The 15699-nt window shown below is 41.3% G+C and overlaps 1 protein-coding gene across 4 annotated transcripts in view; it reads left to right on the forward strand.

The window, feature by feature from the left end:
* The window catches only part of ABLIM1 (actin binding LIM protein 1), a 312495-nt gene that overhangs the window by 281470 nt on the left and 15326 nt on the right, over positions 1-15699 (forward strand). For 2 of the 4 annotated variants that reach the window (XM_082854663.1, XM_082854664.1), the window contains exons 11-12: positions 2137-2172; positions 4567-4696. In XM_082854663.1, coding sequence (XP_082710789.1) covers positions 2137-2172; positions 4567-4696 — 166 coding nt within the window. Of the gene's footprint in view, positions 1-2136; positions 2173-4566; positions 4697-6857; positions 6975-14748; positions 14869-15699 lie in introns of all 4 variants that reach the window. The other 2 variants (XM_082854666.1, XM_082854665.1) reach the window with 2 other exon arrangements.

Genomic DNA, 15699 nt, shown 5'->3' on the forward strand with positions numbered 1-15699 from the left:
TCTACAGACTGATTTGAGTCCACTCAGAGAGGTGTTTCCCAAGTAGTGGACCAAAATCAGTCACTCAACCAAGGCTAAAACCAATAATCTGTAACATCACAGTGCTTTAAGATCTTAGATGAAGAAAGTTCATGAAAACGTGGCAATTCTGTTTATTCTCAATAATGTATGTATAATATTTATTGTTTTATAATCATGTCTGTATTTTTAATTACACACACACACACACACACACACACACACACACACACACACAATTCTGGAGCATAGCTCTGCATTGAAATGGTCCTTTGGGCAGGAAGTGGTGTCTGTTTTCATGTAGTGCCACCTAGTGGTCATGCCCCTGTAACTGCATCTGCAGCCCCTCTCAAGAGCAGGCTGATTGGTCTGGGAGGTTCAATGGCATTTGGGTGGCAGAGCTTCAGAGAGGATAAGGGGCAAAGGAAGGTTCCTGAGCAGAGTGCATAGGGGCTGGTCCTTGAGCAAGTGTATGAGAATTTCCTAGGGTTCGAGTCACACAAGCAAGGGGAGGTGAGTTGCTTTTTGGTGTTCTGGGCCCAAAAGTTTGAGCTTTGAAGTGAAAGTTTCTGGGTTTGGAACCAGACTGATTTTTCCTCTCCCTATGACTTTGGAAAAATTACATATTTCAGTCTCCTTATCTGTAAATTCAAGATAATGGTAATACCTACCTTAGAGGTTTTTTGTAAGGATTAAACGAAATATTTAGATTACAACAATACCTGGCACGTAATAAGTACTCAGCAAAAATGCTGGCTGCCATCATAATCAGCACTGTTACCATCATAGCCTAGAATGAGGCCTGTGGGTTTCTCTGAGCGTAAAGTGTGGATGCAAGGAGGCCCCCTGATCAGCCGTATTCGCGAGCTCTTCCCCAATGCATGGATCTTGCAACTTAGACAAGTTTGCAAGCTATTTAGTTATTTATTCCTTTAATTATTAACACTTCTTCCAGAGAATCCATCTACTGCCATTTTAGAAACCTGGAGGAGTAAGCTTGAAGTTCTGTGTAGCCATCTGTGCCTCCAGAAAGCCGATCAAACCAGACCATGGGGCTCAAGGAAGTCTGGAGTGCAAGAGAGCCAGCAGCTTCTTGTAAATTTGGAACAAAAGGGCAAATTCCGAAACAGAAATCCACCACTGGCCCTGTTCTTCAGAATGCTTTGTTTGCATTTCATTTCTATTTGAAAGCTTTTTGCATTTTAATCATAAACATTTCGGTCATTCATTTAGGAAATATTTGTTGAGCACCTAATGTGTGCCAAGAGCTGCTCCAGTCGCTGGGAATACTTGGTTGTAAATGAATGGAGTCCTTGCCCTCATGGAGCTTGCAGTGTAAAGTGGGAGACATAATAAACAGACAGATACATAACATAATTTTAGAGGGTGATGGAGCTGTGAGGGAAAATGAAGCTGAGTAAGGAGAAAGCATGCCGGGGCTGGGTTGCTACTCTAAGCAGGAGGCTCACGGAAGTTACTGTGTGGTAGTGCATTTGAGTAGAGACCTCACTGAGGATGGGGAGTGAGCCCTGCAGGTGGAAAGCACTGCTGGCAGCGGGTGCAGCAAGTGCAAAGGCCCTGAGTTGAGAGAGGGGTTGGTCTGCTGACTGCCCCGAGGAAGCCTGTGTGCCCGGAAAGATGAAAGCCAGAAGGTGAATGGTGTTGAGGTTGGCAAGGCCACTGGGGAGGATGCCACGGACCTGGTCATCATAACATATCAGGTGATTACTATGGTTATAATTTAGTCCACAACTGTGTTTACCAAACTGTGTGTTTCAGTAGACACTGTAACTCATAGTAGTAAATAGCATAGTTTGAGCATATAGGGGAAGTAGTTCCAATTTCTCTAAGTTAATCACCTAAAGCATCGCAACATATTTCCAAAACCCATGCGTCTTAAGCAGAGACATGTGCCCTAGTCTCGTGGGAGCTTTGTCCTTGTGTACCTGTCTGAGCCCCGCTCTCAACTTACTGAATCAGAAGACGGGGAATGGGCAGAGGTGCTGGCATGTGCAGCTTGAATAATGTTTCCAGGTGCTTCTGATAAGCAACTGTAATTAAAACTGAAAATGAGCTAATAATAAACGTTGTGACTTTAATTCTCTTTTATTCTTCTAGTCTCCAAGGACTTTGTCTCCTACTCCATCAGCAGAAGTAAGTACCGTTTTTGGAAGTTGTAATGGGTGGAGTTGGGGAGTTACTTGGACCATATTCCTAGACTCACATTTTTGCAAAAGGACAGAAAACCCGTGTACAAGATTATGATGAATGTAGGATTCCTTACGTGTAAGGTATGACTGTAAGACCCAGAAGTAAATTTCTTTCTGAATGGAGACTAGGGAATACAACCAGCCTTACCCTGCACCTCTGAGTGGTAGGAAAGAGAGTGGAGAACGGGGACCACTTGTCCCGATGTTGGTCTCTCTCCTCTCATCTGTAATTGATCGATCTGAATCCTAACCTACTGATTATCTGAAATGGCCAGCAGTGGTCATGGTGTTTCTATCAGCAGAGCCATCTGCATGGGAGGCCACTTCTCTTAGTCTCAAATCAAGAGTCTTGTCCCCCCTCTCAGGGTAGACGGACCTTATAGTGGCTTTTATCAAGTCCACCAGGCTGGCTGTTCCCTCGGGAATAACCTCCTGCATATCTGGATCACGTAGAGCTGTCAGTGATGGTTCCATAGTGAGCCACGGGTCCCCTATCAACCCAAACATGCTCTTCCCCTCTGCAGCACCCAGCACCAAAGACAGAGCCCCCAAATTAGTGACGCTCCCAAAACCCATTTTATTAAAGGTTCTTCGGGAAGCTGATGATACTGTTCTATAAAATGAAACAGCCCCTTCACACTCTACCCCTGATCCCAGGAGTGTCTTGGTTTTGCTGTCACCCACAGTGACAGAGGTGCTTGGTGACCAGAGGTCTTAGAGACACTTTCTGTTGTCCCAGCATAATTTTTCCCTTGGAGGGTGGCCTAAGCTCAGACCACCTCAAATCTGAGCATGGTCCAGGTCTAACCCAGCACTTTCATTTAAGCTATTACAGGTAGTAATAATCAAGGGATTGTTTGTCCAGTGTGCTTCTTATTATTTTGTATTTCCTTATGTATCCAGTGAGCAAACGCCTCAGGGGTTAGGTCTACCCCCTTCTAAAAAACATAATAATAATTAATAAATAAAATCAGCCATCTTGTCTTAAAGCTAAGTAACTGTCTGGATAGTCTATATAAAACTGGCCTGATCTTAGGCAATCACTGTAATTTGAGATGGTAAGATCTCTAGTATTGTGGTTTGTGACCGAGTGCTATGAATAACTAATTTCTATGAATATTCTGATCATTTTCAACTAAAGTTATGAAGAATTAATTTCTATTATTGACCACTTGTCAATGATAGAAATAGTAATAATAGGTTGAGGCACATTCCTGGGGGAATGTTGTTTTGGTGCTGTTCTAATTTATTGTTACAGCCACAACTAGGACCAAATCAAAGTTTTTTTGCCTCTTGCTCTCAAATTGCGCACGTCCATAGTTTTTGAGGTTTTAATTTAGTCCTTTTTCATGCATTCTTTCAAACTTTTATTTTTCTTGTGCTAGTAGAAACTTCATAGGGCCACAGATTCCTAAAATGTAAAACGTTCCTTGTACTCTTCTAATTCTTTTAAAGTTTTATGTTATGTTTGTGTGTGTATGATTTTTTTTATACTTTATACCTACAATATTCTTTTCTAGATTTGGACATGGTGACAGACTGGTGGTGCTATTGTAGTCCACTAAATTGATATGCCATAACCTAATTATTCCCCGGTTTTGTTGAGCACATAATACAAAGTTTTGTCTTTATAAATGGTGGCATTATAAATGTCTGAGGAAATTTTTCCACTTAAAGATCGTTGAAAAAAATTTTTTTTTCTTTTTGGAATTTGCTTCCTAAAGTAGAAGTAGAATTACTGGAGTTGAGGCCAGCACAGGCTTGTTCTCCAGGAAAATCGACGTAAAACATCACCAGATCAACAGCATGGATGGTGTGGGTTGGTGGTTGGATCCAGGGATGAGATGAGAGCCAGGAGGCTGGTTCTGAAGCAGGCTCCGCCTGCACACACCTGCACACGGGTCTCTTACCTGCGTGGAACCTTCTGAAACATTCTGCATTTGTGAAGAAGGGAGGTGATACCATGTGTTCTACCTTCTTTATGATGCGGATCTGATGATACAACCTATGTGAACAGACTTCGTAAAACTGAAAAGCACAATATAAGCATGGTCATTGGAATTATTCCCTCTTTTCCCAGAGCTCTATCAACACTGGAGTTTATCCTTTTTACATCTTAAAATCTTGGTAAAGGCAAGCACTACAGGTTTTGAACAAAAAGCACTAACCATGGAATGCTTGTTTGCATACCTATTTAAGGAATATGGCCCTAAAGTGTATACATGAACAGGTAGACGGGATAGTTCCTGGGTGACTTTGGTGCAACTTGATTTCACTTGAACCTGACAACAGCCTGCATGTATGCCTTGTGCTCCCACTTTCTCGCACTTGCTTCCAGGGGTACCAGGATGGGCGGGACCGGATGATCCACCGGTCCACCAGCCAGGGCTCCATCAACTCCCCTGTGTACAGCCGTCACAGCTACACTCCAACCACGTCTCGCTCTCCCCAGCATTTTCACAGACCTGGTAAGGGCACCTGTTCCCGGGATTCACTCTCTATAGAGTCATCCGTGTTTCTATGTGATTGTTTTCCCCACCGCTGATAGCGTATTTAAAAATCTGGCTGCCAAATCTATCTGCCCCTCTCCCAGAAAAAATTGCAAACTCCTATTCCATTGTAGTTTGTGTTATTTCTTTTCTCAAAACAAGAGTCATTTTATGGTTGTATTCATTATGACTTATTAAATAATTACATTTTGACAGTGAACACCTAGAAGCAAAGGAGGTTTTTTGGGTTTTTTAGACTTGTAGAAAATCTCAGCACTTTGAGACTTAAAATGGAGATCTCCAAAAGAAAATATGGTGATGTGCCTTTTAGGCTTATCTAAAATCTAAGCCCAGTATTAGTCATTTACTCGTGAGTTTATTTTGTTTCCCCCATCCGGGCACATGGTATTACTAAGCATGCTTGGTTAAGAACCTGCTAGAAAGAAGTCTCATATACAACCTCGGGGTTGTATTTGGTAACTTTTAAGATGCCTTCCAACCTAAGATTTTGAATCAGACTTGGAAAATATAAAAACACTAGAGGTGTGCTATGATGGGGAATATTAAGAGTAGTGGACCTCACTTACCTTTATCTCGGCAGAATGTGTCCCTTTTACTATTAGTGGGTATCTCCTGTGTAGAGTAGAAAAAGCATGGAGATCCCAGCACAGACCGAGGATTCCTGAGAAACAGATTCACCAAGGAAGATTCTGTCCTTCTAAACAAACTTGGTGTTGATGTATGTCTATGGAGACTTCATATTAAGCCCCTTGCTTCTGTGCAGGCTGATGAGAATAAGCCCATTCATATGCTAACGTATTTTATAAAATAAAACCAAAGGAAATGAACAGAATGTAAAAAGGCTGCAATCTTCTCTTTAAAGCCATAGATTTAATGCTTGTAGAGGATTAAATTTTTACTTTTTGATCCTTCAATAAAGTATAGTTTTCTCTAGACTCAAATATTTACTCAGTATCTGTTGAGTTACGTTAAAGGAAAATTTTTCAGGAAAGAAATTCCTTTTATTTTTCATGTACAATGATATTCATTTTACTTCTGAGTTTGGATTTATGCCATTTTCTGTCTGGGTGATGAGAAGTCCTTTATGCCACCACCCCTACGTATGGGCATACCCTGATACTACAGCCGTACCCTTGTCAGAATGATGCAAGGTTCACTGGGAAATTGTTGTTCGAGAGAATCCCTGGATAGCAAGGGAGTGGTCAGCCAGGGACATTGTTTCCCTAAAAGGTCATGTCCTCATTGGGCAGTAGAAAGTTTTCCTCTGTTCTAGTCATGGTTCTGATGCCAAGAGCCTGTAGAACATTCCCCATTCTAAGCACTTCTCCTCCCCCTTCACAATACGTTATGGACATGCGTGATGTCAGGTGTTAGGGCTCATAATTATTTTTCGAGATGGGGCTCTGCTAGCATAGTCATGGTCAGCACAGAGCACCTCAGAGTATCCACTCCACACGTTCTAGATACCAGAGGATGACACACGTCCTTAGGTCTGGGCTTAGGTTAACGGTCCATAACTGAGTTTCCAGCTCCCCTGGTGTTACCACTACCCAATTCTCAGGATCACAGGTAGCTCTTTGCTACCCAAGGGATACAGACAGGTTTCCCTTCTTCACAGGAAAAGTAAAATTAAACTTGCAGTAGGAGACGTTTGCAGCTTAAAAAACAAAGAATCTGACCCTTACCTATAAGTATTTCTTTGCAAGGTTCTTGAAATGATTCTCGGTTTTGTACATGTGTTTCAGAGGGTTCTGTTTTGTCAGGTGCCTTTTAGAAACAGCTATGGTGGAGTCTAAGTGATGTGCCCAGTCCTGGCTCAGTGGTAGCTGGTGTCATCCTGACAGAACCTTCTGGTGGCCGTTCCCTCCCACTAAAACCATTTATCCTCGGAGAGTGAACTCTGTACTGACCTGAACCTGTTTGCAGACTCTCCCCACTTTGTGTAACCCTTCGTAGGTGCCTTCTTAACCCCTTTTCCTTCCTCCTTTTTCAGACTCTTGATTAACATTCTTTATTTTTTTTTCTCCCTTGGAACGATGGCGTTGTCCCTGCTCGTGTGTTAATTTGTGCTCTTCTTTTCTGTTTGCACCGTGTCCTGCCCCTGATCCTTGCTGCACAGAGCTGCTGTCTCCTGGTGTGCAGAGGTCCTTCCTGCACACCGGCAGCCTCAGCTCCGGCCACAGCGACTCCCGCCCCAACTCCCCTTTCCGACACCACTTCCTTCCCCATATCAAAGGTAAGGAGGCAGGCTTCTCCAGGCAGCACCCTGCATAGCAGAGATTTATTAGCACCCGGGGAAGGCTAATAAGGTGCATCTCCAAGAGTCAGCTCCGAGCTTTGGACTTCTCAGCATGCCTGCGTGTGTCATGGCTACACCCAGCCGTGTCTTAGAACTGGCATAGCATCTCTCGTTAGGAGAAATATGTCATTTCTAAAGAGCTCTAGATGAAGAAACAGGAAATATGTTTGAGACCCTGAGATTTGTTAGCTACTGCTTAAGAAAAAAATATATTATTATTTTGTTTTTCTCTGGTCAAAAGCAAAATATAATATATAGCTGGGGAATCTTCCTGGTTTTCATATGTGTTATGGCTCAGCAAAAACAGTATTCAGCAACAGGGGTTCCAAAGTTGTCTTAATGGTGATAAGCCCCTTAACCACGTAACAATATTAAAATGTTTGGACGGTATGAAAGATCTATGGCAGCGTAACTTAAATTTATCTCCTTGAGACAACCCTTAGAGTAATCTTCCTTTGACCTGTCCTGATGTCTGCATGATGGAGAACAGGGACTTTGCCTTCTGTTTTCTGTTCCTGCCCATTTCTGCCCTTCCCTCTATGCCGTTCCCATTGTTCTCATTGTCTGTTATGTTTCCGTGGCCATTCTCAATCGAGCCAAGAGCCCCAAATTTAAAATAAGTAGGAGCTCCCAGACGATGCTTTTTCCGTAGTCTTGATTTGAACCAAATTAACCAAAGAAAATAGCTTAAGGAGGGAGTAGCAGGCAAGCACAGATGTTGTCATGGGTCTTAAGACAGACCGAAGGGATTTTAACCCCGAGTTCCAAGAGCTCACATCACTAACCCTTTCTCAAGCAGCCTAAATGTTGTGCTCTTTGACTGAATTTCCTTTGCAGTCATTTTACAAGCATGCGATTTTAGCATTTTCTGTGCTGTAAAAATAACATTGCTGACAAGCTTATTTGAAGACACATACCGTTTGCCACTAGCAAAGAAATTTTTCAGCAGGTGCAGCACTTTCTAAAATTCTTGACAGGTTATTTAAAATTATTACTGCTAATTAGTATTTGGGGGAGGAAAGACCTTTATTATTTAGATATCAAGATGATACTTTAGAGAATGTCTATAAAACCATAAGAAATTATTGAAAAAAACTTCAGAGATGTATTTTAAAGAGACTTTAATATAGAAGCCCTTGGCCAAATTAAGATTTTTGTTTCTTTGTTTCTAATATACAAGGGAAAATACATTTTTTTAATTCATTAAAATGTAAACTGCCTTATTCGGTTATTATATATTTCATCTTTCAGAAAGCTACTTTGTGTAGGAAGAAAAATGTCATGTACCCTATAAAGTTATACAGAGTTTATACAAATAACACATCACAAAATATCAAGACTCAATACCTCGTGCTTGTGCACAGCCTTATGGCGAGATGGGCACCCATGTGGACACTGGAGTCCCGGCTTTGAATATTATCTCTGTCACATGCTAGCTATGGGACCTTGGATTGTAGACTTAACCTTTTGAGTGCCACTTGCCTCATCTATGAAACCTCTCCTAGGGTATTGGCGTGTGTGAGGTTGTCAACTGAAAAAAAAAAATCACAACGTGAGAGCTGTGAATTAAATTTTATTTGGGGCAAAATGAGGGCTATAGCCCGGGAGACAGCACTGCAGATAGCTCTGAGAAATTGCTCCAGAGAGGCAGGGGGAAGGTCAGTATATATGTGATTCTGGTGAAGGGAGAGTCCATGCAATCAGGCACATATTTTTTGCAGAAGGATTCTGCTAGTCTTGAGGAGCAGATGTCACCATGAAGGATTTTAGTGCTTTTCTAGATACGAGGAGATGCAAGAATTGGGCTCATAAAATCTTCTCCTGAAAGTATCTAACTCTCTGAAGACCTGTCCTGTCAGTTCTTCCCAGAGCACAGAGTGCCCCGTTTCTGATCTCCACCCTGAACTCCTTTCAGGGGGTGTTGAAGGTCAGCAGCTGCTGCGGCTCATGATTTCATCCTTATAGAGGTACATGGCAAGCGCCTATTAGTAGTTGGCAAGGTGAAATGCCCTGGTGTGTAGTGAGCACTCAACTCTGGTCCCTCTGTGATTTCCCCCTTGGCATGGTGTTCTTAGAGCACTTCCGGTTGCATCAGTCCATCACTCTTCACAGCGGCCCTATGAAGTAAAGTAGCAGGGGGCAGGCATGGGGGTGAATGAAGAGCTGAGGCCCTGGTTAAGTAACCCGGCCAAGGACTCACAGCTAGGAAGTGGCAGCACCAGGACTAGATAGACCCCAAGCCTTCCCATCCCTCATTCCTATGAGGGGGGTGTGTTTCGGTCTAAATGCTATACACGAAGTATAATTTTTAAAGCAAACTTTTATTTTCCATCTCTTTTTAACTAGCAAATTACATTCTTATGGAGGCCAAGACAAACAGCTACTTTCAGGCATTTAAACTACAAAATTAACTTTTCAATAGAAATAATAAGTGGTTAGGAAAATTACAGTACTTCAGTGTGCCTAAATCATGCTTTATTAAAAGTATAGATACACAATCTTTTCTTTTTTCAGTCTGAATTCGAAGTACACAGTCAAATAGTATAGGTTTAAATTATAGAAAGCAATAGTTTGTTACTTCGAGGTTACGCTTAAAAAATATCTAATGGTCTCTCTCCCATTTTCTTTTTACTGGATATATGTCTACAGTTTGTTCAGATGAAATAGTTTATATACTTCAGATACAAAATATAATGTGCATAACAGTATATGCTTAGTTTTAAAATCAGCTTTTTGCTAAACTACAAAATCAATCATGCAGAATTTGTATATTAAAGATATTGCTTTAAAAGCCTAGTTTAGTTGAATAGCTAAATACGGATTCTGCAAAGAATTACGTCTTAGTTATTTTGAAAGACATGTATCCGTTTACATGAAACTCCTCTCCAGTCCAGGGGGAACGTATGGCCATTAGAGAAACACATCTAAGATATCTTTAAAGAGCAAAGTCTCCCAGTGTTTTCCATGGCTCTTCATTTGAACATTCACTCTTTATCTTGGAGCTTGTTTTGCAATCTCAGGGAAATTATTTTTAAAACATACGTAAGCCAAGGAGCTTGAGGACCCCAGGGTAGGATGTCCATCTCAGGAAGGTGTAGCTGAAAGCAGGGGTCCCCTTGCCCCTCTGGCAGCCAGAAGCCCACCTCCCACTGCCCAAGTCCAATTCTTGGCCCTTATTTCAGACGCATGTGGCCCAGGCCCTCAGGGTCCACAGAGCTGAGGACACCTGCATGGGTGTAGAGCTGAGATGCACATCACCAGCTTTCTCTCTATCTCATTGGCTTCCCCATCCATTTTCTGTAATGCCCATCTCGTTTTCCATTGTGTTTTTTATTTCTGTTCTCTGACCTTCCTTGCAGCTTCATTCTATATCAGTATATCATTGTTGGGCCATTTGGACAAGTGCATGCCTATTTGGAAAAACTGTTTTCACCTTGTTTTGGGTTTTGTGCCATGTTTGCACAGTTTCTCTTCCTTTCCCTTTGAAATACTGTTAGATATTTCCTTCTGCGTCCATGAATCAGATTTGCAAACAGGAGGGCTACATATATTAAGTCTCTTTGAAAGAAATCTTCCTTGTTTTGCCATAGATATGAGTTGCTATGATGCAAATATGTATTTGACACTTGCTGAAGGAAACCATAACGTTTATTGAAGCTTTAGACAAGGACCAGTAATCTTGAAACTCTGTCATGACATTCTAGTTGCTGCCAACTTTAAGGTCCCCTCGGAATTTATATTTTGGAACATAAGCACTTAGAGTCCAGAAGCTAAGTGTTGCCAGCCGTTTCCCACAGCAGACACAAGCATTGCCATTTAGATTGACTTGTCTTAGAATTTGTCACTGAGACTCTCATGGTGGCGAAAAGAAGAATAAAAGTTGGACAGAACGTTTGAATTTAAGTACGGTGGGAATCCTTCCAGTGAATGATCTCCCAAGGACTGAAAAATTGGCCTATTGGGCTGACTTGGAAGGAGCTGCAAATGAAGACCAAGAAATGTATATCTATATATACAGTAGCTTCTCACCCCAGGAGCTGAGATCACTAACAACTTAGATGAACCAATGCAAGGACTTATTTAAAGGAACAAAATGGCTATGAGTGTGATATATACACTATTATATGATATATACACTATTATGTTATTTTTAAACAATGTCAACACCAGGCTGATAGATGATGATGATGACGATGGTACCTTCCGTATATGATATTTCATCTGATGGCTTATACATCACTTTGCCTGAGTAATGAACTACGCACGAAAATAACCTTTTAGGGCCTCCATCAGTCATTTCCATCCAGGATAGAGTGAAACGTTTTATCGCTTAAAGAAAGGGTGTTTAACTTAGAAAAGGCCTCATCTTGAGAATTTTTTTGTTAATGCTAAAATTTTTAATGTCTTTCGCATTTCAAGGACTAAGAATTTGGTACCTAGCAACATTATGTACCCTGAGACCTTTTCCCCAACGAGCCGTTGTGATGTGTAGAAATCATACTATGCAGGATCACTTAGATGGGTGTGTTGCTGAGTAGCTGTTTACCTAGTGTTTTCATATGTCTCATGGGAGATTTTAAATGATTATAGAGTTAAATCTACTTACAAAGACTTGAACATACTAGCGTTTTTTCTAGCCACTAGAAAGGTCAGTGGTTGCCGAAGATATGCTGCTAAGTAAAAAACTCTGCCCAGCTGGAGATAGCATTCAGCCAGAATTCACCCTTTGGGAAGTCAGACAGTCATTCCATAGCCTTTGAGAGCCGTCAACCATGGAAGTGATGGGTTTCTACTGCCACTGGGCAGCAGCGCATCTTAATGATAGAATACTTGGGCAAATGCTAATTCTAATGACCTTAAACCTTGATGTCCCATATATGCAGCTATTTTTGTGTGTGCGTGACCCTGGCTAGTAACTATCAGAACAAATTTAATGGAGTTTCATCTGATTGGATATTATAAACAAAACCTGGGAGAACATTTCTCTCCCCCGAAAATCTGATGTTCTACAAGTACAGGAAGGTTAGAGGTGCAGGATTAAGGGCAGGGAGCAGTATGGTTTCAAAGCAGTAGCACCAGTGTTCAAGATAGGCAAGGTCTTCAGAAAAAAACCTCAAATAAAGCAAGAAAGTTGAGTCTCTCTAGAACTTCCTTTGAGAATAGCCCACAAGAATTATTCTGTTTTTTAATTATGGATTACTCTTGTGAATAATTTCTAATGTTTGTAGGAGTAAAGAATTCTTCTGAAGTGAAACAATTAAATTGGGGTTATTAAAGACCAACTCTAGGGAAAGCTATTTTAAAAAAAAAGAAAAAAGGTACTATTGTGATCCCATTGCTGTGTCCTAGCATCCGGCTGCCTATAATTAAGAGAAAGATGATGGTTGATCCTGCAGTGGTGCTCACTAAATTAGGTCATTCATTGCTGTAGAATTAATTAGTTGGCCTACTTCAGTCATTCATTCACAGACATTTATTAAGCCCTTAGTCGTGGCCAGGCACTGTGTTGAACACACAGAGGTAAATGAGATCTAGTTCTGATTCAGCCTTAGGGTTAAAGCAGGATTTTCTTCTAAACGTAAACTGTATTCTGCCTCCCCCTGCTTGCCTCTACCTGCGTTTTTTATATTAATTTTTTCAGACGTGAGCTGGTTATTTCTCTTTAGGAGAGTGATAGGAAATGACGTCACTCTCTCTTTAAATGAGCTCTTTAATAGATCAGTGGCTGTAGGTGAAGCTTCATAATTTTTAGGAGCTAATATCTCACTCTAGTAAAGTCAGCATTATGATATATTGGGAGCCAGATGCTAAACTGACTCTTGAAACAAAAAAAGAAAAAAGGACAAAAGTTTTAGAACATGATAACCAAAAACCTGGAGTCTAAATCTGAGACAGTAACAAATTCAGATCTCGTATTCGGAATATCTTACTGCCCATTTGGTACAGATCTGTGCTCTGGTTATCTAAAACTATACATATCAAAAAATTAAAACCCTATTGAACGTGTTATTTTGAGACTCCAGCAATTGACATCTTTCATGCATTACTGGCCAGATTTAGAACAGTTTGATTTACTTGAAGAAATTGGCTCTTGTACACCTAAAACTAATATAATGTTATATGTCAGTTATATCTCAATTAAAAAAAAAATTTACAACAAAGTAAAAAAAAAAAAAAAAAATTGACTCCTGCTCTATTTTCTGAAGATCTGTGATTTATTTAAAATTGTTAGCCTTAACTGATAGATAAATTGGACTTAATCAAAATTTAAAACTTCTGTGCTTCAAAGGACACTATCAAGAAAGTAAAAGACAACCACAAAGTAGGAGAAAATATTTGCAAATCATATGTCTGATAGGAAACTTGTTATCCAGAATATGTAAAGAACCCTTACAACTCAATCATAAAGGTAATTACCTTACTAATTCATTAACTTTTGATAGTCCTATATCTTCTGGTGTATTCTTGCACGGATGTTCGCTCAGTCGTGGGGAAGGAGGACAGTAGGGTAAGAGCTGATCTCTTTCCGATTTTGCACAAGTCTCAGTTCACCCTGCAGTTCTTATCCGAGGGAATGATGGTGGCTATGGGGGGGGTCCTCAAGGCTTTTGCAGCCAAGCCCAGCAGCGCGTTGCAGGCTCTTCCCCACTCCCACCTCCAAGAACGCCGTGCTGCCCAGCCACAGAGGCCCGTCCTGTTGCTCCCACACACCGTGGCCCCTCCTTCCCCGTGATGTTCCAGCTCCGTAGAATCTGGACCTTCTCACCCCTCCAGCCACCCATCCACCTGGTGAGCTTACTCGTCAATGACCAACTCAATTCTAGCATCTTTCTGTAGCCTTTATGAAAAATCAATGGTACCTTCATGTGAGTGCCATAGAATTTTTTGCATACCCCCGAGTAAGCACTTATGTGGTATTACGTGTACTTGTTGCTTATAAGTCTGTCTCCCTAGGTAGACCCTGATGAGGCCCCTTGCAGCCAGGCACCACATCTCATTCACCTACTTAGCCTCAATCGAAGCTCACTGCCCAGCCATAGTAGATGCTCAGTAAATGTCTCACTGATGGAATTTTTAGACTGGGTAGAGCCTCTTTTAAGAGAAAGGTAGAGAGAAGTATAAGTGGTCCCAAAGTACCTGGAAGAAAGGGGTCTGACTCTACTGTGTGTATTTCAAAGTGAAGCAACAGAAACATAGGCTGCAATGAAGGCACTTTGTGTTGCTCAGAGGAAGGACCACACAGGTTCCCAGACTCAGCCTCCCATTCAGAGAAATAGATTCTGATTGCCAGCCTCTGCCATTGTGCCTGGAAGTGATTGTTTTTGGGTTTGCATATCCCACCCCTTTACATGCTTGGGTTGTAAACCATCTGACGACTGACCCTGAATCATTAGCAAGTGACTTTCCATTCTTCTTAATGTACTTTCCATCTAATCAGTTTGCTGCCAGCTCACAGCCTTCAACCGCATGCCATTGGAATGATGCATCTTACCGCTCACTGCTTTTAACCTAGTTCCACTTGAACTCAAATCTCTCTTTTGGAAAATTCAACCTTATACCAGTCACCTTTGTGAGCCAAGTTGATGAACTGAGTTTGTTTCTTTGGTTTCTCCTTTTTGATGTACCTCCTTCCGGTTTGTTCATTTTGAATTTTAATTATGCTAGCTTTGTTTTCTTTCTTGCTCTCCCTTCTCTCATTTTGTTTTCTCCATTTCTCTCATTGGAGGCAATGAGCCATCCAGCGGCCGGAACTCCCCTCTCCCTTATCGGCCAGACAGCCGCCCTCTCACTCCAACTTACGCTCAGGCCCCTAAACATTTCCATGTTCCAGGTAGGAGCTGACATGGTCTGTGTCTTGGTGTCCTGTCACCGTGCAGAATGTAGCCTTGTCGCCTCTGTCTCGTCTCCATTTCTCATGCTCTTTTAATTGAGATGCTCACAGCCGACAAACCCTAAATTGCAGGACCTGACCTAGAGGGCCTTTCAAAAGCTTTGTATGGGAGATGCCAGGATTGTATTGAAGGTTTACATTTTCTCTAAAATTTCTGAAGGGGGATGGGAGGCAGAGGGTGAAGGAATAAGGGTTGAGTTGCTTTGTTTTGTCTTGTTTTGACAAAAATTTTAATTTTACCCTTATGTTAGTACCTTCTGAGATACCACTCTGTGGTTTAGTGTCATTGTCTAACACAATGGCAATCTAGTTACCTTCTCAGCCTAAAGACTGAACCACAGTGTTCGTGAGAGTACTTTTATTTTATCTGTTTGTCTCCAGTGTGGAGATTCTTTCTACGGACTTTTCAGGGAGCTGAAAAATTGGGTCATTTGGAGGGTCTTTCTGCAGTGTGTAATTAACTAACCACCTCCGTAGCCCACAGAGACATCTTGCAATTTAGGCTTGGTGCTATAAGCTTTGCTGTCATGGTACAAATAGTAATTTGCCATCAGGAACTGGAAAAATCAGAACCCATCAGTATCTTAATATTTAGGGTCAGCTCACAATCTTTGTGAAGGCAAGATTGGCCGTCAGAAGTCATGATATTATTTTTCCGTCAGAAGTACATTGTTTTGCTTCTTTTAGCTACTGAAAGTGGTTTAATAAATTACCCATTATGTTAATGTTAGCATACATATTTGGAATCTGTAGTAGTTTTTCTCTTTTGCA

This window comes from Leucopleurus acutus, assembly GCF_964270905.1.
Source record: "Leucopleurus acutus genome assembly, chromosome: 14".
Lineage (NCBI taxonomy): Eukaryota > Metazoa > Chordata > Mammalia > Artiodactyla > Delphinidae > Leucopleurus > Leucopleurus acutus.